Source organism: Nicotiana sylvestris, chromosome 10 (assembly GCF_000393655.2).
Source record: "Nicotiana sylvestris chromosome 10, ASM39365v2, whole genome shotgun sequence".
Lineage (NCBI taxonomy): Eukaryota > Viridiplantae > Streptophyta > Magnoliopsida > Solanales > Solanaceae > Nicotiana > Nicotiana sylvestris.
Window position 1 is genome coordinate 42486530 of NC_091066.1, and position 22969 is coordinate 42509498.

The 22969-nt window shown below is 37.0% G+C and overlaps 1 protein-coding gene across 10 annotated transcripts; it reads left to right on the forward strand.

Annotated features, from left to right (window-relative positions):
• Positions 1-481: 481 nt before the first annotated feature.
• On the forward strand, positions 482-22861 carry LOC104235481 (DNA (cytosine-5)-methyltransferase DRM2-like). Of its 10 annotated transcripts, none has more exons than XM_070158479.1 (16): positions 482-594; positions 734-799; positions 9088-9152; positions 14436-14482; positions 14650-14796; positions 14933-15032; positions 15117-15160; positions 15699-15845; positions 16502-16628; positions 16933-17024; positions 17163-17891; positions 18080-18531; positions 19439-19505; positions 19984-20031; positions 20140-20243; positions 22628-22861. In XM_070158479.1, exons 4-12 carry the CDS (start codon positions 14480-14482, stop codon positions 18515-18517), a joined length of 1827 nt encoding a protein of 608 aa, XP_070014580.1. In that variant the 5' UTR covers positions 482-594; positions 734-799; positions 9088-9152; positions 14436-14479; the 3' UTR covers positions 18518-18531; positions 19439-19505; positions 19984-20031; positions 20140-20243; positions 22628-22861. The 10 variants fall into 10 exon arrangements, with proteins under 10 accessions (XP_070014580.1, XP_070014582.1, XP_070014585.1 ...); XM_070158481.1 differs by having other exon boundaries at positions 20145-20243; XM_070158484.1 differs by lacking the exons at positions 9088-9152; positions 19439-19505 and adding an exon at positions 1705-1754 and having other exon boundaries at positions 14466-14482.
• Positions 22862-22969: the final 108 nt, after the last annotated feature.

The following is a 22969-nucleotide window of genomic DNA, read 5'->3' on the forward strand; positions in this document are numbered from 1 at the left end:
GTGTTTTGCTAATAAAGATACTTGAAATAACTTAGTTTAAGTAGAGGTAGCATAATAGGTTTTAGGAATTAGTATTTTGAGTTTAATTACTTGTTGGCTTGCAATAGTTTTCATAATTCCAAGGCTCAAAGAAAATTTAATGCATTATTATTTTTAAACTTACTAAATAAATATATTTTTCTATATGTAAAATTTATTCGATACGGTTCGGTATTTTTTCAGTTTATTTTTATAAAATAAAAAACCTATCCTAATTATTGGTGCGGTTATAGATTTATATAAAAATCTACGATTTCTTAAAAAGAAACCTAAAAATCGGTTCGGTACGGTACGACTCGATCGGTTTAATCGGTTTTCGAATATCCATTGACACCCCCTAGACATGAACATAGGGTAAGAATTGTCACAACGACAAAAGACTGTCTTGCCCCTAGCTGAAGAGATGATTTTTTAAAATTACCCCTGTTCGTCCCTCTCAAGTAAAGAGTCATGCGTTAAAATCCACATCGAATTCAAGGAATCTCTTCCTAACTCTCTCCACAACAAAATCTCCTTTAGGACTCATCTTCCTTGTTCACTCTTGATTCTCTAATGGTATATCTTTCTCTTTTCATTTTCACTTTGTAAACGAAAGAACCTTTTTTTGGGGGGGATTTTTGAATTTGCTGAAACTGTGGTTTTTTTATCCTAATTTTGTAACTTTCTTTTTTGTCTGGGTTTTTGGGTAATGCAGGATATTAAGAAGATTTCTCATATAGATTAAAGTTGTTTGACGACCTTGATCGTCAAAAATTCTCAGGTAATTTTTATGGTTTTAAAATATTCAGTCGTTTGATTACTTGTAATCAGTAATGAATGTCGAAAAACCTAATTTTTGTCTGCATGTTAAATTTTTAGGTGCAATTGAAGCTTTATTTCAAAATTGATAGGAAAAAACAAAACCTAATCCCTCAATTGCAGAAATTGACTCCAAAATATATAGGATTATATAGAGAAAAAACAGCCCCAAATTTCTCCCATTAAGTGCTTATGCCCGCAAACTGAAATATGAAGGTTACTCTAAAAAGGAAATTAAAGAGTGAACACTGATCAAAATTAGGCTATTATTGGAGATTTTCCATTCATTTTATAAGAAAGTTAACATAGATTTTAAGATACAAATATATGTTTAGTTCACATGAAGAATACTACATATCCAGTCTTTTGTGTGCTTCTTAAATCTTAAAGTATGAACCCGGGAAATGTATGTTTTTATAAGAAACCAAGAATCTTTTTTTATCCAAGATATACAAGCTTCTGTTTTATCTTTTTTTCTTGTGTGTGTGTGTGGGGGGGGGGGGGGGATAAGTTAAGATTTTATTTGGAAGGGGAGCCTTGGCATAACTGCTAAAGTTGTTGCCATGTGACCAGAAGGTCACGGGTTCGAGCCGTGCAAACAGCCTCTTGCAGAAATGTAGGGTAAGGCTGCGTAAAATAGACCCTTGTGGCCCTTCCTTACCCCGCACATAGCGGGAGCTTAGTGCACCGGGCTGCGCTTTAAGTTTTTGTTGGGTGTGAAAAGTATGGGGAAATTCTTTATTACGTTTTAATCATTCTTCAACTGGAAGAACACATAAAAAAGCAATTGCTTTTTTTTTTTTTGGTTGTTGTTGTTGAGATGATAAAAAAGCAAATGCTTTTAAAATACCAACATAACAAATGCAGGCATTAGAATACTATCATGTATAACCATGCAAGCCCCCAGTAATACAACTGTAAGTAGAACTCTACCTGACTTCTTATGCTTCCTCAAATCTCTTTAATGCTAAATATGGTGTGGATGAAAGCAGCCCATCAGCCACTTATTGGTCGGGCAGTAGACTAAAATTTGCATGTCTACAAACCAGAAAGTACAGAACAAACGTACCTGGGAAGAGTCTAACACAATTATCAAACACGATCAAGCTTGGCAGGCATTAATTAGTCCTCTTTTTAACATATCTTCACAATTGCCATTTGCAATCAATAGAAACATACATGTTTTAGCAAAGGCATAACTGAATGAGAGACATTGTCCATATGTTTAACCAAAATGCACTGTAACTCTTGTAACTCTTTTGGACTCTGATAATCCAACAACTTCCTCACAAATATATAGACCTTTTTTTTGATAAGGTAATAATTTCATTAAAACAAAAGCGAAAATATACAAGGAGTAACCAACACCAACAATAGAAAACCTTACAAAAGGACATGTTTTTCTACGAATGACACCCAATCTTCTATAAAAATAGGAACCTCATGGGTGCAACCAAAAATAAATAAGGGAAAAGACGCTACTCCTCAGGTATACAAGATCTTTTTCTACTCCATCAAAAGCTTTACTATTCCTCACTCCAAACAAACCACATGAGTGCAAGAGGAGCAACATTCCAAGCCCTTCATCTTCTCTTCCATCTTCTAAAGGCCCAACTAAACATAGCTTCCTTAACTGTGCCCGAAGCATCCACTCTATACCAAACTAACTCAAAATTTGTCCCCACAAATAAGATGCTATCCGACAATGTAAAAGGAGGTGATTCACGCCTTCTCCTGATTCTTTACACATGAAGCACCAACTAACACGAGTAACCTTTCTCTTTCTCAAATTCTCCGCCGTCAAAATCACCCCTTTTGTAGCTAGCCAAGTAAAGAAGCACAACTTTCTTGGTACTCTAGGAATCCATACCGAATTATGTGGGAAGGCGACTCCTCCCTAGATAGTAGCTATCCATCATAAGGCTTAATGGGAAAAATGCCATTTTCCCCGGCGACCCATCTCCATGCATCATGTCTATCTTGTGACACTTATTGGCTATGAAGCAGTCCGAGCAAGTTCTGAAATTCATCTACCTCTCAGTCTTGCAAATTCCTTCTAAACCTCACATACTCGTATAGACCTAAAGTGGTGAAGTGCTCAAATCCCCATACACCACCCCCATACTTTGGTATGCCAATAGTAGATTCTTAGAAACATTCACCAAAGGAAGCTACAAGGTTAGAGATGAGATGCGGCGGTAAGGAAGTGCTTATTAAAAGCTCCTGTGAGTATCACAGAAAAACTGGAGCGGCTTCAAAAGAATTTTCTTTTGGGATGCGGCGGATGGAACTAGAAAGTTTCATCTAGTAAATTGGCAGACAGTCATTTCCCCAAAGAAGTGGGGTGGACTTGTAGTAAAAGATCTTAGCGAATTCAATAGAGCTTTGTTGGGGAAGTGGCTGTGGAGATTCGGGGTAGAAGAGCATGCTCTATGGAGGTCATAGTAGAAAAGTACGATTCCACGGGAGGGGGTTGGAGGACCAAGGCAATCATAGCACCTTTCGGGTGTGGCATGTGGGGGAGCATCATGAAGAATTGGGAAGTCTTCAGTGGCAACATCACTTACAGGGTGGGAGATGGAAGGAGAATCAGCTTTTGGAATCATAGGTGGTGTGGAGAGGATACTCTGAGGGTCTCCTTCCCCCACGTCTTCAGAGTTTCAAACCAGAAAGAATTGATGGTCCAACATATTCGTAAGGAGCATGAAGGGGGTAGTATGGGACCTCTCAATTAGAAAGAACATGCAAGACTGGGAGATTGCGGAGCTCAAAGATTTGTTGACACTGCTATATGGGCAAGATAGGCCCCAACCATATTGTGATTCTTGGAGATGGGGTTTGCGTCGATGGTTTGTTCACCGTAAAGTCCTTTGTACCAGAGTATGTTGGTGAAAGAGGAGGCCACTTTTCCATACTCCTCGATTTGGATTCCTAAGGCGCCCACGAAGGTGTGCTTTTTTGCATGGCTAACGGCGAGGGGAGTGATTTTGACTGTTGAAAATCTGCGAAAGAGAGGAATTACACTTGTTAGTTGGTGCTACATGTGTAAAAGCTCAGGGGAATAAGTTGATCATCTTTTGTTGCATTGCCCTGTGTCCTCGGCTTTGTGGAGGGCAATCCTGAATCTTTTTGGTGTTCAATGGGTGATGCCAAGCACTGTAAAGGAAATGTTATTGTTAGATATGTACATAATGTAATCTTGTCCCACATTGGAATAGGAATAGTATGTCCTTGTATAGTATAGCTATAAATAAGGACCTCTTGTATTGTATGGAACACACAATATCAATATATCATATTTTCTCCCGTGCCTTTTCACATGGTATCAGAGCTATCGTGAGAGATTTATCGCTGTGCATAAATTCCAGCAATTTCGGGAAGTGAAATTAGTTACCGGAACCCTTTTTTTTCTGGCGACTTTTCAAAGTTGTTTTGCATCTGCTTTGTCTCGGTTAGTGTTGTGCAAAATCCAACACTACCACAGGAGTAGTGTAGTGGTTGGAAGAAAATTTTCCAGCGTTCTGACGTCGCGTGGGCTACCTTGCGGCCATTTTTTGGCGACGATTCTTCAGGACAGATTGTTCCCCTTGCAATTCCGAGCCTACCCATCCAGGTTACACCAAATTCCGACCACTTTTTTATTTTTTCCGGCGTGAACAGTGATTTTAGAAGTGGACTTCCGACCATTTTTTTAAAAAGTTTCTTCAGAACAGTTGGGTCGTCTGGTAATTCCGATCCTACCCCCTACTGTTTTTATTTCATTCCGACCACTTTGAATTTTTCCGGCTGCTACAGTAATATTCCGAGAGCTACAGTATTTCTGGCGTGAACAGTGTTTTCCGACGCAGAACAATGTTCTGTTTTCCTGGTGTAAACAGTGTTTTCTCAGCGATTTCTTCAGTTTTCCCAAAGGAGTTACTAATTTTCACTATTTCAAGTTAACCCTATTACTATTAATTGTAGCAACATGGGAACCGATACTTCGAATAGTCGGATGGTTTCTTTAGTGGATTATTTTGAGTTTCTTCAGTACAAAGCAGGTAAGCAGACATCTTCGGAGATAGCTTCCGTTGTTCAAACAGGTAATAGCGTGACTTGTGTCTCTCAATCTTCATCCTCTGAGTCTTGGGTCATTGATTCAGGTGCATCAGATCATATTTCTGGTAACAAATCTCTTTTCACTACTATTTCGTACTCTCAATCTCTTCCAAGAGTCACAATGGCCAATGGGTCTCAAATCATGGCAACTGCAATAGGTCAAACCAGCCCAATTCCTTCCTTACCTTTAGATTCAGTTCTTTATGTCCCTAATAGTCCTTTTAATCTCATAGCTGTTAGTCGCCTAGCCAAATCACTTAAATGTGCTATTTTATTTCTTGATGACCATATTTTTATACAGGAACGCAGTACAGGGCGGATCGTTGGTACCGGGCGTGAATCAAATGGACTTTATTACCTTATCCTTGCTAAATCACATGGACTCATATCTTGTCTTCCTTCAACAACTTGTCCTGTTACTGATTCACCAGATTTATTACATAAACGGTTGGGACATCCTAATTTGTCAAAATTTCAGAAAATGGTACCTGGTTTATCTCACTTGTCAGCTCTAGAGTGTGAGTCTTGTCAGCTCGGTAAGCATACACGCTCTCATTTTCCTCGACGTATTGATAATCGAGCAGAGTCACCTTTTACTTTAGTCCATTCAGATGTTTGGGGTCCTAGTTGGGTCAGTTCTACCTTAGGATTCCGCTACTTTGTTAGTTTCATTGATGACTATTCTAGGCGCACCTCGATATTTTTGATAAAAAATCGATTTGAGTTGTTTCCTATTTTCCAGACCTTTCATGCTGAAATTCAAAATCAATTTGCGCATTTCGTAGTGATAATGCTCGAGAGTATTCGTCTTTCCCATTTCAGCAGTGTATGAATTCTCATGGGATTATTCATCAAACATCTTGTCCGTACACATCTCAACAAAATGGGGTAGCTTTAAGAAAGAATAGACATCTTATTGAAACTGCTCGTACCCTACTCATACAATCTCATGCTCCGTCAACCAATTGCACTCCACAAAGGTGTACGGTCCACACTTAATCCTAATCCCCACTATGTTGGTCTAAGTTATCATCGTCTGTCGTCACCTCATTATGCTTTTATATCTTCTTTGTCCACTGTTTCTATTCCTAAGTCTACAAGTGAGACACTATCTCATCCTAGATGGCGACAGGCTATGATTGACGAGATGTCTGCTTTACATGCGAGTGGCACTTGGGAGCTTGTTCCTCTTTCTGCAGGTAAGTCTACTGTTGGTTGTTGTTGGGTTTATGCAGTCAAAGTCGGCCCGGATGGCCAGGTTGATCGGCTTAAGGCTCGTCTTGTTGCAAAAGGATATACTCAGATTTTTGGGCTTGATTATAGTGATACTTTCTCTCCCGTGGCTAAAGTAGCATCTGTTCGTCTTTTTTTGTCCATTGCTGCTGTACGTCATTGGCCTCTTTTTCAGTTAGACATTAAGAATGCTTTTCTCCATAATGATCTTGACGAGGAAGTTTATATGGAGCAACCAACTGGTTTTGTTGCTCAGCTGGAGTTTAGTGGTTGTGTATGCCGATTGCGCAGGTCACTATATGGTTTGAAACAGTCCCCTCGAGCCTGGTTTGGTAAGTTCAGCATAATTATTTAGGAGTTCGGCATGACTCGTAGTGAGGCTGATCACTCTGTGTTTTATCAGTATTCTGCTCTAAATCTGTGTATTTATCTGGTGGTTTATGTTGATGATATTGTTATTACTGGCAACGATCAGGATGGTATTACTAATTTGAAGCAACATCTCTTTTAGCACTTCCAAACTAAGGATCTGGGTAGACTGAAGTATTTTCTAGGTATTGAGGTCGCTCAGTCTAGCTTAGGTATTGTTATTTCACAGCGGAAGTATGCCTTAGACATTCTTGAGGACACTGGAATGATGGGTTGCAGACCTATTGACTCTCCTATGGATCCGAATGCTAAGCTTCTGCCTGGACAGGGGAGCCTCTTAGAGACCCTACGAGATATAGGAGGTTGGTTGGAAAATTGAATTACCTCACAGTGACTAGACCTGACATTTCTTTTCCGGTGAGTGTTGTAAGTCAGTTTATGGATTCTCCCTGTGATAGTCACTGGATGCAGTTGTTCGTATTCTTCGGTATATAAAGTCAGCTCCAGGCAAAGGATTACTATTCGAGGATCGAGGCCACGAGCAGATTGTTGGGTACACGGATGCTGATTGGGCAGGATCACCTTCTGATAGACGATCTACATTTGGATATTGTGTTCTAGTAGGAGGTAATTTGGTCTCGTGGAAGAGCAAGAAACAAAATGTAGTTGCTCGATCTAGCGCCGAAGCGGAATATCGGGCCATGGCTATGTCAACGTGTGAGTTAGTTTGGGTTAAGCAGTGGCTTAAGGAGTTAAAGTTCGGAGAAATCAGCAGGATGGAACTAGTGTGTGATAACCAAGCTGCTCTTCATATTGCATCAAATTCGGTGTTCCATGAGAGGACTAAACACATTGAGATCGACTGTCACTTTATCAGACAAAAAAATACTTTTAGGAGATATTGTTACAAAGTTTGTAAAGTCGAATGATCAATTAGCAGATATTTTCACTAAGTCTCTTACTGGTTCTCGTATTAGTTACATGTGTAACAAGCTCGGTACATATGATGTGTATGCACCGGCTTGAGAGAGAGTGTTAGATATGCACATAATGTAGTATTGTCCCACATTGGAATATGAGTAGTATGTCCTTGTATAGTATAGCTATAAATAAGGACCTCTTGTATTGTATTGAACACACAATATCAATATATCATATTTTCTCCCGTGCCTTCTCACAGTTATATAGCTGGGCCTGTTTCCGTTGAAGAAGAAAGCAAAAGGCGTGGAAGTTCGCCCCGTCAGCTCTCATGTGGATAGTTTGGGGGAGAGAAATAGGAGAGCTTTTGAGGGGATTGAGTCTCCTTTTTCACATCTTAAGAATAGTCTTTTATCTTTGATCGCTTTTTGTTGCACTCATATAGCCCCTACTTGTATAGAAGATTGAGCGTCTTTTGTAGAGAATCATGTTCTGATGTAAATTCTCTTCTTTTTGGTATAGTTCCTGTATACGGGAGTTCTCTCCCTTGTGATTAATACATTACCTTATAACAAAAAAGGGTTAGAGATGAGATGGTTTCTTATAAAATTGTCAGCTAAAGATTTGCTCACTTGTACAATTCATCTTTTAGTTTAAATTATACTGGAAGCATGGAAGCAAGTAGATACAGAGGAAACTTTCATGAAACCAGTAACTCCATGACAGCGAACCTTATCTTTTATCTCTGATTTTGAACTGTTAAAAGTCATGAAGAATATAAATTTTTAATTTGTTGTTGATGCTTAAGAGAATTGTACAAATTTGTTATTAGTAAAGTAAGAAGCTACTGTAAGAAGCTATTGTCAAAAGACATGATTATACACATCACCCATACGACAACCTAGATGCATCAGCTCTGTGGCAAAAAGAAGAGAAGAATTTTGTTTGCTTACTATAAGTTACTGAAGTTTGGTACCCCTTCCCAATTGCATCCGTTAGTGTATTAGGTAGCAACTCATGGGGGCAAAAGAAGAAACAGTTGCCAAGCCAACATAAACAACTAACATTGAACCTGGATCAGCTGCTTCTCATTGTGTGAGTGACCTATGAGAAATCTAACACTATTGCAAAACCCTGATAGGTGAAACAAAGCACAGAAGTGAGTTCAGTTTCTCCTATTAAATAGACAAAAGCGAGTTCGGTTCTTCTGTTAAATAGACAAAAGTCAGTTCAGTTTCTGCTAACAAAATTACAAATTATAGAAAAATCTGTCAGAAAATACAAATACTTTTGACACATAGGGCAAAGAATAGTTTCACAAAGTCAAGCAGATGATTTCTCAAATTTACCCCTGTTCGTCCCACTCAAGTAAAATAATCACATTAAACTCCACATATCGAATTCGAATCTCTTTGGCTCACTGTCCTCCTAGCCCTCACACTACAAGAATATCTCCTTAAGTCTCTTCTTCCTTCACTCTTGATTCTCCTGTATGTATATCTTTCGCTTATCATTTTCACTTGTAAACGAAAGAACCTTTTTTTTTTTTTTGGGTTTTGAATTTGCCTAAACTGTGGGTTTTCTTTTCCTAATTTTTAACTGTTTTTGGTCTGGGATTTTGGATAATGCAAGATATTAAGAAGATTTCTGATATTGCTCAAAGTTGCTTGACGACCTTGATCGCCAAAGATTCTCAGGTAAGTTTAGTGGTTTAAAATCTTTTTGGTCATCTTCTTGCTTGTAATGGGTGATGAATGTTGCAAAAACCTAATTTTTGTCTGCTTGGAATTTTTGGGGCAATTGAAGTTCTATTTCAAAATTGTTATGAAAAACAAAACTAATCCCCCATTTGCAGAAGTTTACTCCAAAAAGAACTAATTTTGCATTAAAATTCTTGTCGGATGTTCTATCTGCATTTGTATGAGTTGCAGAAGGCAAATGCTTAAGCTGAATGAGACTACTGGAACCTAGTGGTGCATTCTTATGCATTTTTTGTGTTATTTTTGCAACTAATACGTTATGGACCTAAGAAAATGATATGTTACAATCTTAAAAAAATTATCTATGTTAAAATACAACAAACAGGACGCTCACTGCAGCTATAACTGATTACATATAATGAGAAAAACAGACACAAAAAGATACCTTGACATAGCTATGATTATGAGTGTATATAACATATATAATGAGCATATTAGGACATTTCTTGCCTAACATTTTAGCCTCGTGGTAATTTGCACCCTAACCCGCTTAACTTAGGTATCAGAGTGCCACCAAAAGTCTAATGTCAAACATGTCGTCTGTGATAGGAAAAACAAAGCTTTCTAAGAACTATATTTCTATGCAATTTATTTTGTTTTTTCGTCTATCACTGGGTGTATCACTCTTCATATACAAGCACACAATATTAACTACATAAACAAATTTTTTTCTCTCTTCTTCCTTTTACTAGATAGCATGAGATGAATATGATACGAGAAAAGAATTTTTTTCTAATAAAGATATTTTCGTTCTTTTAAGCCAGGAGGAAAATATATAGATATTCAGAAGAAAAATGTATAGCATGGGAGGGCTGGAGATGGGAGTTAAATAGAAGATACAAAATTGTATTTATACTATTGTGGCTGTATTGCCTTTTTTCTTGTTGAAGGTATAGGGTTAGGTTTGTCATTTCAAAAAGGATAAGAAATTGACAAGATTATAAAAAATAGTTTGCACCAAATTTACGTGCCTCCCCTTGAATAGTTCAAATTAATGTGTCTTTTAGGGACCATATTGAATGGAGATTATTTATACCGTCTTTTTCAATGTTGCTATTGAAAATTGCAATGTTATATTTTTGGGACACTTTGGTACAAAGTGATTGATGTTGCCATGCTAATTACTATGTGCTTGTAAAGATGTAGATGCATCATTTGAATCTTGTCCCACTCTTTGTACTGAGGAAAATATTCAATCTTTAGGAGGTGTAATACAAAAGATGGAATGTCACTATATGATTGTTTGAGTTGTAACAGTGTGACAAGGTTCAGATGAATCATATTAAATACAAAACATGCAATATCACAGTATCAGATTGCTTGAAATTGTGGATTTATTCTTTGAGACTTTGTCCAATTTGTATCTCCTTGGTCCTTTGAAGTTGAATGAACCTCAACTTTGTAACCAATTCACAAGTTTTGCTTCTTTTTGTCGCTCTTCTACTGTGCCTTGGCTTGTAAAGTTGGTTTATTTTATATTTTCTATTTGTGCCTTGACTTGTACAATCTATATTGCCGGTTTTGGTTGGAGGATGAGAGACGAAAATAGAAGCACTGCAGTGTTGTTGTCTTTGAAAAGAAAACTAGGTCTTTGCTAAAATATCATATCGGTTATCTGCATGTTTGGGACTAGATTCTTTCAATTTCTTCAAATATCTGTGGAAGCCATTTTCAGTGAGCTAATAATCTATTTTTTAGAAAAGCTACTTGTCAGCACTTATTTTGGTCAATGCTGTGTGTGTCTTCACGTGGCAATAACCTGTTCAAAATTGCTTCTATCTTTTTCTTTAATGAAGTAATTGATTTCATTACTGGCATCAAGAAGATGCATAATAGTTACAAAAGAGTTATAGCAAAAAGGAATAATGTCAGCTCCAATACAGATGTTCAGGCTAATACTAAGGAGCTAACAAAATTCAAATAACTATCGGGGGAATCTATGGGGGGATAAATAAACCCAAGTGAATAAAAACATAATACAATTAACTTTGAGAGATTGGAAAGTAGTTGATAGTCCATCAAAACATCTGCTATTCCTTTCCTTCCAAATACTCCATAAGCTCCAACTCTCAAAAGCCTCCCTGATGTTATGTGGCATGACCCATCTGAGTCCAAAAAGAGAAATAAACATATTCCAGAGATACAGCCTGCTGCAACTGGGCAGTGTAGGAAGAGATGGCTATGTGATTCTGCCTCCCTCTGGCACATGTAGCATCTACTGTCAATCTGAAATCTGAAAATTTCTTCTGACTAAGTTGTCCTGTGTTGACATGATCCATGGAGAGCAGTCCAGTTGAAACACGCAACTTTAGGTGGCAGTGTAACTTTCCATATTAGCTTCCAAGGCCAGTGGTCGGTGATTGCTTTTTGAGCTTCTGATAACTTGTAGGCTGCTTTCACGGAGTACCTTCCTGCATGTGCATTCCCCCATCTGAACTGGTCTGGTACTAAGTAAATAGGTTGTTACTGGAGCAGCCATTCAGTGTGGCTAGTAATCTGACTAGCTCTTCAAATTCCCAGTCTTGCAAGTTCCTTCTGCATAGTATGTTCCAGTTGTCTCCCTCCGTACACTGCAAGATTGTTGAATCTGGATCTCTGGCTATCTGAAATATCGCAGGGTAGTCATTCATCAAAGCAGTGCTTCCTAACCACTTGTCCTTCCAAAACTTGATATGTTGACTATTCCCTACTACAAAGTGTTTGTTCACTAAGAATTTTTCCCATAGCTTACAAATATTCTTCCAGACTCCAAAAACTTTTACCTTATCAAAAAAAAAAAATATTCTTCCAGACTCCAACTCAATGGGGTGCTCTTGATAATTTAGTGCACCAATGATTCAGGACTCCATGTTTGGCGTTGACAACTTCCTTCCAAAGACATTGCTCCTCCTGTGTGTACCTCCATAGCCATTTCATTAACAAGCATTTGTTATGAAGCGCTAAGTTTTTTATGTCTAATCCGCCTTGGTGCTTTGATAATTGAACCTTAGACCACTTGACCGGATGAAATTTGTGATCCTTGTTGTTCCCTTCCCACAGAAACTTCCTTCTGATCTTGTCAAGGTGTTTCAGGACCGTACTACTCATTGGATATAGTGACATATAGTAAGTGGGGATGCTATCAAGGACACTATTAATCAGGGTCAATTTTCCACCCATTGATATATACTGCAACTGCCATGATGCTAGCCTTTTTTCAAACTTTTCAATTACCCCATTCCATATAGCTTCTGATTTAAATTTGGCCCCTAGTGGAAGCCCCAGATAGGTAGTTGGGAAAGTCCCTAAGCTACAGCCCAGGAATACTGCCAATTCCTCCAGGTTATGCACCTCATTTACGGGGTAAATCACACTCTTGAGCATGTTGATATGCAAACCTGAAAGAGCTTCAAAAATAAGTAGAGTTAGGTTTAAATAGAGCACCTGATTTCTGTCTGCCCCACAGAAAATCAGTGTCAAAATTGCTTCTATCTTGAGTTGAGTACTTATTAGCACTCTTGGTATCTCTAGAATATTGTAGAGAACAAGCTTAGAAAAGGAAAAATTGTATCCCTAAGTTTTCAAGATAATAACAAGGAGGTAGCCTTGATAAACTTTCTATCTTCTCTGGCTGGATGGTTGTTGAAAGGTGAGCATGGGCTTATGAAATCCCTTTTTATCATTTTCACCGTGACTGCTCGTCCAAATCACAGGATATTTAATTACCCCCTCCCTCGAGTAGTTTAAGCTATTTATGAGAATTCTGCAACTTCTTCAAGCTCTTCATGAGGATGAATATCCTGTTTGTAATATTTGGGGAACTTTTACCATATTGATGTAGGAAACTGTGGTTCCTCTATAATCATTGAACCTAAATGATAGTGAAAAATATTGCAAGTCTTGTCATATTTTTGAGGGTGAAACAGTAGGCAAGTAAGAGGTTTTGAAGGTTTGAGAAAGCTCGACAATTTTTGGGGTCGTTTTGGATTTACATTTGAATTTTTTCTAACAGAAGTAAATTGGAAAGAATCAACAGTTTAACAATTCCATGGAGAGTTCTTCAGGACTAATCTTTTTAAGTTAAGTCTTCATAGACCTGGTCATATTGATGTTAGTATTATCCCACTGCCAATGTCGGTGCCAATGTTGGTGCCAGTGTTATCAAAGGGCGAAAAGCGCAAAAAAGCTCTAAGGTCTGGTGGGGCTTTAAGCGCAAAGCACAAATAAAGCGTGTGTTTTAACGAAAAAAGGAGCATACGGAGAAAAGCTACAAATATGTATGTGTAGTCCAAGACTAATATTTATAAGCATGAATACCAAATATATGGACAAAGAAATTGAAGAAAATTTACGATAAAGTGAAATATCAACTGTTTAGTGTTGCATCTTCCGGATTACGCTCGTTAGCAAGAAAAAGTATGCCTTGGAGCGTTGATGACAACATTGAAGCGTCCGTTAAGCGAGGCGAAGCGCTCAACATGTTTTGAGCCTCGCTTCAGGGCTTAAGCACGCCTTTGATAACACTGGTGCCAAAGAGGAATCAGTCGTAGACATACGATCTTGCACTCTTATGATTTGTGTCATTGATTCCATCAAACAAAACCTGTTTGAGGCTGCCTCTTATTTAAATTTGGATGATTTGCAAGCTAAGTCGAAATGCAATTCAAGTTGAAATCAAATATGAACTTAAAAATGCATATATATTGGAAATTATGTAAATAGGACCCAGATTAAAGCATGAACGATTACCAAGTGAAAACATAAAGGGCATGGTATAAGTTCTTCAATCCCTCTTATTCTAACATCACAAATAATTAACTTGTCCTTTTCGTCATCAAAACTTTGATTAAGAGAGCATGTTAAATAATTCAATAGCGAAAATTGTAATACTGAACGATACATGCTTAAATTTAGGAGCAAAGTCATATGATCAAAGGAAAAAAATCTAGGAGCAAAGTCTCTTCATTTCCTTTTTGATATAGGCCTTGGTATTGGAAATTGCTTTTTGTACTTATGTTAATTAATTGAAGAAGGTATCATATATATTCTTTTGAAGTCGTGTTTCGTGTCCAAAAGGAAAGAACTTAAGTGCTATCTCCTCCTGCTTCAATGTCAAGACATAAAGAAACTTTTGTCTTTGAGTTTTTTGTGTGAGAGACGATGGGCTAACCTTTAGCTTTGATGATTGGTCTGTGGAGCTTTAATGGCAGTAATTCACGTTTACCTTCTGGTGTTATGTAGGGTGCTTAACAATTTGGAGTTCTTTTTCAGGCTTACCTTGAGAAATGGTAAATTTAGCTCGTTTCTCGATTCCCTTACACTGCAAGTTTTCGAATTCCTGCTGGTCTTATAAATCAGAAAAGAAAGTATATGTTCCCTTTTTATTCAGATATTTGATGAATGGAGGAAAAAACATTTATTCTTTGTTTGTATTTCTTGTTTCAATCCCGTGCAGGACAACAATCTTTCTGGAGAAGACAATGACAACATTGACTGGGATACCGAAGATGAACTAGAAATACAGGAAATACAGGACACAACATTTTCCTCATGCATGGATTTAAGAACTACTGGACAACATACTGTTAGATGTGATGGGGAGGTAAATGCTTTAAGCCTATGTTGATACCTACTGATATTTCTTGTCAAGGACATCTTTTTTTTAACCCAAAAAAGGAAAAAAAAAGTTCACACCATTGCATCTCAACTTATGGTCTTTTTTGTTCTCTTACCTGAAGGCAAGCTCATCATCAGTACCCTGTCAGTCCAAGTTCATTCAGCAGTTTGTAGTGATGGGATTTCCTGAAGCATCTATTGCAAAAGCAATAGAGCAAAATGGTATTTGAATTTGACTAGTCTTTATACAACTAAAAATTTTGATTTTTCTTTTGTGGCATTTATGTTATGTGACTTGGGACGCAGGAGAAAATTCAGATTTGGTGTTGGATGCTCTTCTGACATTCAAGGTGCGTAATGTTTGCCTCATTGTAATAGAAGGTCACTGTCTGAGGGAATGAAGATGGTTCAATCCACCCCTCAGTTGGCAACCACCTTTTGTTCTTCTAATAGTTGCCTATAGATGCCACCACTTGCATAACATGGTTTATAGAGAGAAGCTCATTTACATGTTCCAAGTAAAGTTTAGATCAATCAGGGTTTTGAATGAGATGGTGACACCTATTAATGTAGAGATTGGGCCATGTGACTGTGCAATGAATGATGCCAATTGTTCTTTGTTGGTCTGCACAACTCTGTTAGCAAGCTTGAACTGTATTAAGAATATGCATGACTTCTCCTTTCATTTTTTCACAAGTAATGACCCTCTAATAGACTAATACTAACAAACAGACCCCCCCCCCCCACCCCACACCCAAAAAAAAAAAAAAAAAAAAAACATCTCCAATAAAGAAGAAGAAATAACTATAGAAAAATTATGGTCTTTGCATAAATTTTAGCAGTATTAATCATACATTCATACTTTTCATTTGTCTTCGGATGTTGCAGGCCCTTGAAGACTCTCCTGAAGAACAACCCAGTGCTAGCCCTCAACCCTGCATTAATTCTGACGATAGCTCTTCTGAATACAACGAGAACTTTCTGGATGATGTGTATGAGGAAGATAGTTGGTCCTCCGACTCAGACAGCTGTAGAGTATGTTATCCTCAATCATACACCATTCTCTATTTTTCTTTTCAGTGTCTAACTGTGGAATAGGAAATATTCTATCTGGTTTCTATCTGTTCAAAAGATACATTTAGCCATTTTTTTGATCATCAACCTTTTTGATCTTTGTAACACGTCATCTATGTAATGCAATGTCAGTGAAATGGTATTTTTGAACACCCATGGCTTCTTTTCCTACTAGATTATACGAGTAATATGAGGTGGTTTAGTTTTACAAATTTGCGGACAACTACAAAATAAAATTAAAGGTATTTGTGATTTTCAGCTTTGACAGTCATCAGGTTCTTCCAGTTGGAGGATGCACAAGATATTTTTTCCCCCCTTCTAATTTAGGATTTGGGGAGACATAGAAGTGGTTTCTTTGGGAGTAATTTCTACAAATGAGGAGACGTTGACCTGTAAAAGTAGTGCTGAAGTTGGACGAGTGTGACTCGAAATTAATTTTTAGCTGCTCACTATTTTTGGGGGCTTAAAGAACCTTTTGTTTCATATATTTATATTTATGCATCAACTTGTACTTTTTTTACCACTTAAGATGTTTGCTGGTCCTGAATCTTGTTACAAGTTTTCTGGGCACAATTATATAAAGCTTTTCTAACATTTTCCTTTTGTAACTGTGATAGAATTCTGCTAAACAATGCTATGTGAAAGTTGAGAGCAGTTCTTCATCTGAAAAAGAGCAGACTTTATCGTTCCTGGCAAGTATGGGATACCCCGCGGAAGAGGCTTCCATAGCAATGGAGAGATGTGGTTTGTATATTAAATAGTGCATTGTCCTCTACACAACTAATGTGATCTAAGTCTTTTTATCTTATTAGACATTTAGTTTGGCTTTTGATATGTATTAATTATGCTAAGATTTTATCAATGGCGGAAGAAATCTTATTCATGCAAGTTCTAGGTTAGATGCTACTCTGTTGAGTTCCTAGTTATGTATTTAGAACAAAATCTGCTTACTGACACACTACCATATTCCTGGATATCTTATTAGTACTGTAGCACCTTTTTTTAATTTCATTTCTAGGTTATTAATGTCCTATTCACAACTTTCTAGGTCCAGATGCATCGGTTGCTGAATTGACAGATTTCATATGTGCTGCTCAAATGGCAAGAGCAGAAGATGTCTATCTGCCAGAAGATGTAAAGGTCTGCTTTCCCCTCGCAGTATTTTGAAATGGACTCATGTGAACTAACAATCTGTCCAACTTTACTTGCATTTATAATTGCAAATTTCGCAGTATCATTTTCCATAGGATTGATGCCTTTTTCCTTCCATTGTGACAGCCAAAACTGAACCATATATTGAATGGTAGTGGTGGATACAAGAAAAGAAAGATGTACAATGAATTGTGCAAAAGAAAAAAGGCAAAGGCGATTTTTGAGGAAGAGACAATTCGTTTGCCCAAACCTATGATTGGATTTGGGGTTCCTACCGAACTAGTTCCAGCAATGGTTCAAAGAACTCTTCCCGAGCAAGCTGTTGGACCCCCGTTTTTCTACTATGAAAATGTTGCTCTAGCTCCAAAGGGTGTGTGGGACACAATTTCTAGATTTTTGTACGATATTGAGCCCGAGTTTGTCGACTCCAAATATTTTTGTGCTGCTGCAAGAAAAAGGGGTTATATTCATAATTTGCCGATTGAAAATAGATTTCCTTTGTTTCCACTTGCCCCACGTACCATTCATGAGGCACTTCCCCTGTCAAAGAAATGGTGGCCATCTTGGGATCCACGGACAAAGTTAAATTGTTTGCAAACAGCCATTGGAAGTGCACAATTGACGAATAGGATTAGGAAAGCCGTGGAGGACTTTGATGGTGAGCCACCAATGAGAGTTCAGAAGTTTGTTCTTGATCAATGTCGGAAGTGGAATTTGGTGTGGGTTGGGAGAAACAAAGTTGCTCCTTTGGAGCCTGATGAAGTTGAAATGCTATTGGGATTTCCAAAGAACCATACCAGGGGAGGTGGTATAAGTAGGACCGATAGATACAAGTCGCTTGGTAATTCGTTCCAGGTTAGACTAACCTTCTTTCTTTTTTATTTCGCAGTATAAGTCTTATTATTTTCTCCCTCCTTCTCCTTTTTCCCATGAACTTGGGTTTGTTGAATATAGTGAAGCTACTCCTTTTATTGGCTTATTCAATTTCTTTTCTTTGTTAGAATAATTTTTGACATGATACTTGGATCGATCATTTCGATTAGGTTGACACTGTGGCGTACCATTTGTCGGTATTGAAAAACTTGTTTCCCGATGGTATCAACGTCTTATCACTCTTCTCTGGAATTGGCGGTGGTGAAGTTGCTCTTTATCGTCTCGGTATTCCACTAAACACAGTGGTTTCTGTGGAAAAATCTGAAGTCAACAGGGATATTGTGAGAAGCTGGTGGGAGCAAACTAATCAGAAAGGGAATCTTATACATTTTAACGATGTGCAGCAGCTGAATGGAGACCGCTTGGAGCAACTGATAGAGTCATTTGGAGGATTTGATTTGGTAATTGGTGGAAGCCCGTGCAATAACCTTGCAGGCAGTAACAGAGTGAGCAGGGATGGGCTTGAAGGCAAAGAGTCTTCCCTATTTTATGACTATGTTCGGATATTGGACTTGGTCAAGTCCATAATGTCCAGACATAGACATTAGTAGACAAGTAGTAGGCAAGTTCTGTACTTTGTTTTTCCTTCATTTTTGCAAATTAATTTACTAAAGCCCCCTTACTAATATTAAAAGCGAACATTGAGAAGGGTTGGTCTTTGATAATGCAATTCTTGTGTTTACTTTTTAAGTGGTTTGCCACATTTGAAGTTAATTCTGCTTGTTCATGATCTAAGTTGTCTAACTTATTTAGTCAAAACTATGAGTTTTTTTTTTTTTTAATTATGTGTCTGTTTAATTTATGTCCTCCAAGAATTTTCTTTATTAAAGTACTAATATTAAAATCGAACATTGAGAAGGGTTGGCCTTTGATAATGCAATTCTTGTGTTTACTTTTTAAGTGGTTTGCCATGTTTCACTCTCGCATTTGAAGTTAATTGTGCTTGTTCATGATCTAAGTTATCTAACTTATTTAGTCAAAACTATGAGTTGTGTCTTTTTTTTTTTTTTAATTATGTGTCTGTTTAGTTTATGTCCTCGAAGACTTTTCTTTATTAAAGTTCCAGGAAAAAAATACTTTTCTTTGTTGCTTTTCTCTTATATCTTGCTTAACGTTATATAGGCGCCAATAGAGGAGCTGCAATGTTATACATAGAAACAAGATTGAAATCCTGGATTTCTTTGTTGCTATATATTTGTTCTGATAAAAACAATCACTCTCTCTCCTTGTTTTTCTTTTAAATCTAAACCAAAGAGATCCTGGTTCTTTCCGTGTTCAAGAATTTTACAATTTGACAGTACTTTTGAGGTTTTTCAGATGACAATTTTCTCCACTTCAGTTTTTCAATCCGTGATTGGCATTTGTAAGAGAAGCATTATCTTGGTTGAAATGAGGTCTATGATTACTGTTTAGGGAACAAGTGGACTACATTGGTTTCTGCTGATCTTCACCTTGATATTTCATCGCAGTGGCATTCTGACAGTGCTGCTGTCTTATGATCTAACGGTTTTAATGACCATTGGGTTCCATTCCATCGTGAGTCTTTGTGTCCAACAAACATCTTTTAGTCATACTGAACTTTGAAAATGTCTCGACTTATATAAAATCATCTATTTATGATGTTATCGACTCATTTCTTGGAAGTCAGTTTTTTCTTTCCTTCTTGACAACTTTCAAACAAATCTGCACATGCTCATAGTCTCGTAGTCTATTTCCTGACAGCTTAGAAGCATGTGCAACCTCGTTAGTTTTATTACATTTCAACTTCAGCATATTATTATTTGATAAGGGTTGTTTGTGTAGATTTAGTCTCTTTCATACCGTAGAATGTCTCAATCTTATTAGACCATCCTCCATGCATCTAACAAGTTTGTGTGAGAAACCAAATGAACCTCTTGGGACTAATATCAATTAGAGAGCAACTATCATATTCTGAATTGCTTTAAAATTAATAATTTTTCGTGTTATTTTTTCCCCTTAAAGTTCTAATCTGAATTGCTTCATCTTCTTACAGGTTATATCATCCCAACTGCCGTTACTTATGCTAGACTAACAAGTTCAAGTAAGTGGCAGGAAGCTTCTCTTTCAGGTCTTTGGATACACGTAAATTATTTGAAGCATTCTTTTCCAGCCTAACAGATAGTTTTCCTCCATTTTCTGTTCTTTCCAGAGCAGGCGTAAATGTAAATCCAACTATTGTAGTTGACAGCAGTAATAGGAGGCATTTGATTAAACAATTGAATTCATCATCCAACTGTGTGTTGCTTTAAGAAGGTGATTTAGAGCAAGCTAGCTGAACATTCTTGACCTACGCTGTGTTCTTTTATCTTGTGTTCTGCATATCATGTGAGAGGTTTCTTGAAACTGAATGTTAATGAAAGAGTTGAAAGATGGCATATTTTTGCTGGTTTGTTTAATTTGTTTGTCTGCAGGTTTTATGATCATCCATAAAATCATAGAAATCATGATTGTTCATAAAATCACGGAAACCATTTTTTTTGTTGAATCCATCAAAATCTTGAGCAAAATGTTACTGCAACATACACCCCAACATCCCACCCCCTGCCCCCAACACACACAAATATAGTAAGACCACTCTCATAATGAGCATGAAGGGATATATGAATTAGTCCCATCAGAATTTTTGGACCATTTTGTCTGGTGACTTTGTGGTCCACTAATGTAGCGTTAAGTTTCTTGAACATCTACAATTCATTGCTCGTTTCCAAGCTTGTTGTCCTGGTTTTCAAATGCTCCACCTTCCATCATCAGTCCCCTCAGGTATGTGTTAAAGTTTGTCAATTTTTATGATTCAAGCGACCTCTTCTGTTATATATTCAAATGAAATAAATGGAATAAAGTTCTACTTTCTATGGTTCTGGTTTTACTATAATGGAATTACTCTTTGTTGCTTAATCCAACTACTACTGGTTGATTATTCTATGTTGTCAACAAAAATGAAGGCAACAGTGAGAAGATTTTTTTTTAATAAGGAGACAAAGGGGCATTCCGAGAAATGAGAAGAATTTTCTTTTCCATCATTTTTGTCTGACCAGCAGAAGATTCTACTGGTGTTATTAGTGATGGAATTCCGAATAAGATTAAATAAGGTGTTTTCTTATAGGATCCACTGATTAACTTTGTTGATCTATATTCTATCTAGTTAGAGTTGGATATCTTCCTTCATGTAGACCCTAGGTTTGCACCTGTAAACTAGCTGAATAACGTGATTTCTCATTATTCAAAAACATAAGCAGCCTTTGGCCAATTTTTTTGTTTTGAACAGCAAAATTAGTAGCTTTTCTCTCTTTTTCATTCACCAACTTCAAGTTGGTAATCCTCGGGTTCGTTGAAGCCATCTTAGGAAAACCACTTGAAAAACTCTATGAAGCATCCTAGAGGCATCTGATTGTACTAGGCCTCCAAGACTCATTATAACAGTTGTAGAAATAACTCCACAGGCTTCTACATTCTTCTTTGGCTTTTAAGAAGATGAAAAATGTGAAGTTAAGTAAAATTACTGCTGACTGGTCCCAGCATAAAAAGTGCATGAAAAAGAAAATTATGATTGCAAGGTACATGTTCCAGTTCAAAAATGAATCTTAAGAATCACATGTGTGAGTCTCAAATTTTATATGTTTCTGTGGTCGAACTTCCTTTTCCTACCAATTTTTCGAAGTTTGGCATCTTAATATTTACTTTGATACAAGAGACAGACTTGTATTCTTAAGTTTTTGTATCATCTTAATTTAAAACTTGGATAACATAAGCTCATGTATTCTGTGATGCATGTTAGTTGTTACTTGTTATATTCTGCTTGTGTGATTTTATGTCTGAAGTGATAACTATGGACATCAAGATGGCTATGAATTTTTGTGCTTTGATATGAATAAGGTAGTTACTTGCTATGATTAGAGGATAGTTCTGCAGAATAAATCATGATTTGCCTGGGTTTTGGTCATCTCTATTTTAATTTGTAATGAGTCATTGTCAGTGCTTTTTGATTCATTAGTGTTAATCTTTGAATTAGCTTAGTCTCTCATGATCATTCACTTGAATCAATGGATGTTGCCTTTATGATTAGGATCCTTTACTGAGTCTGCTTGTGTTAATCATTGCATTGAGCCCCCTGTTCATGCATTTTTACATGCGCGCATCTCTTTCATGTTGTTAATTGAAAATCCTTGATGGTCAGTTCAGTCTCATAGTTCTCATTCCGTGTGATTCCGTGTAGTTAAAACACTTGATAGCTTTCTTTGGATAATGAAATTCAACACATTCATTTAGGTTGCACACCTCCAATGGTCATGACTTACTAAATTTTAATTCATTTGTTTGACAGTACGTTTTAAATAATTAAAGTGTGTCGTGTATTAGAATGTTGGCTGCCTTCAAGTGATTCTTGAGCTTATAACCTGACCACCACTTGGTGAAGATAGAGCTGATGTTTACCAAGTCATTTAGAAATGTTGTATTCTAGTTATTTTTATGTCTTTTTATTTGTGTTTTTGTGATCTCTCTCAATCTCTATTTTAGTATTAGTACCATGCGGTTGACTCATCATATAATTGAAAGATGGTCCTGATCTTAGTGCTTGACATCTTAAAAGAGTTTTTAGGTTTTTTTTACTGAATCATTTATTTATCTATCTTTTGTAGGTGGAGCAAATGAACAAAGGGTAGAGAAAAGCAGTGAGACCTTACTTAAGACTTAAGAGTACCGATTGATTGTTGCTGAAACTTAAAATCTCTTAGAAATCTTTTATTTTCAAACATTTTCAAAACTTATGTATGCTAATTTTTGAATTGAACAATATTATACATTTTGACTCTTTGGATATTACCTTGGATATGTGGGGATTATTGGAATATGATTCTGGTTAACTTCCTCAACTTAGTGTGTAAAAGTTGTGTGGGGTAGTCACTTTTTAAAGTGATATTTACTTTTTATCCAGCATTTTAGCAATAGTAGCCACTAGTCTATTTATATTAATATGAAAA

What these genes read in the sequence shown, in the direction of transcription:
- LOC104235481 (XM_070158484.1), top strand. An exon ending in CTGTTAGATGTGATGGGGAG is followed by an intron (nt 14,797 to 14,932) that starts GTAAATGCTTTA and finishes TCTTACCTGAAG; the next exon opens with GCAAGCTCATCATCAGTACC. An exon ending in ATCTGCCAGAAGATGTAAAG is followed by an intron (nt 17,025 to 17,162) that starts GTCTGCTTTCCC and finishes CCATTGTGACAG; the next exon opens with CCAAAACTGAACCATATATT.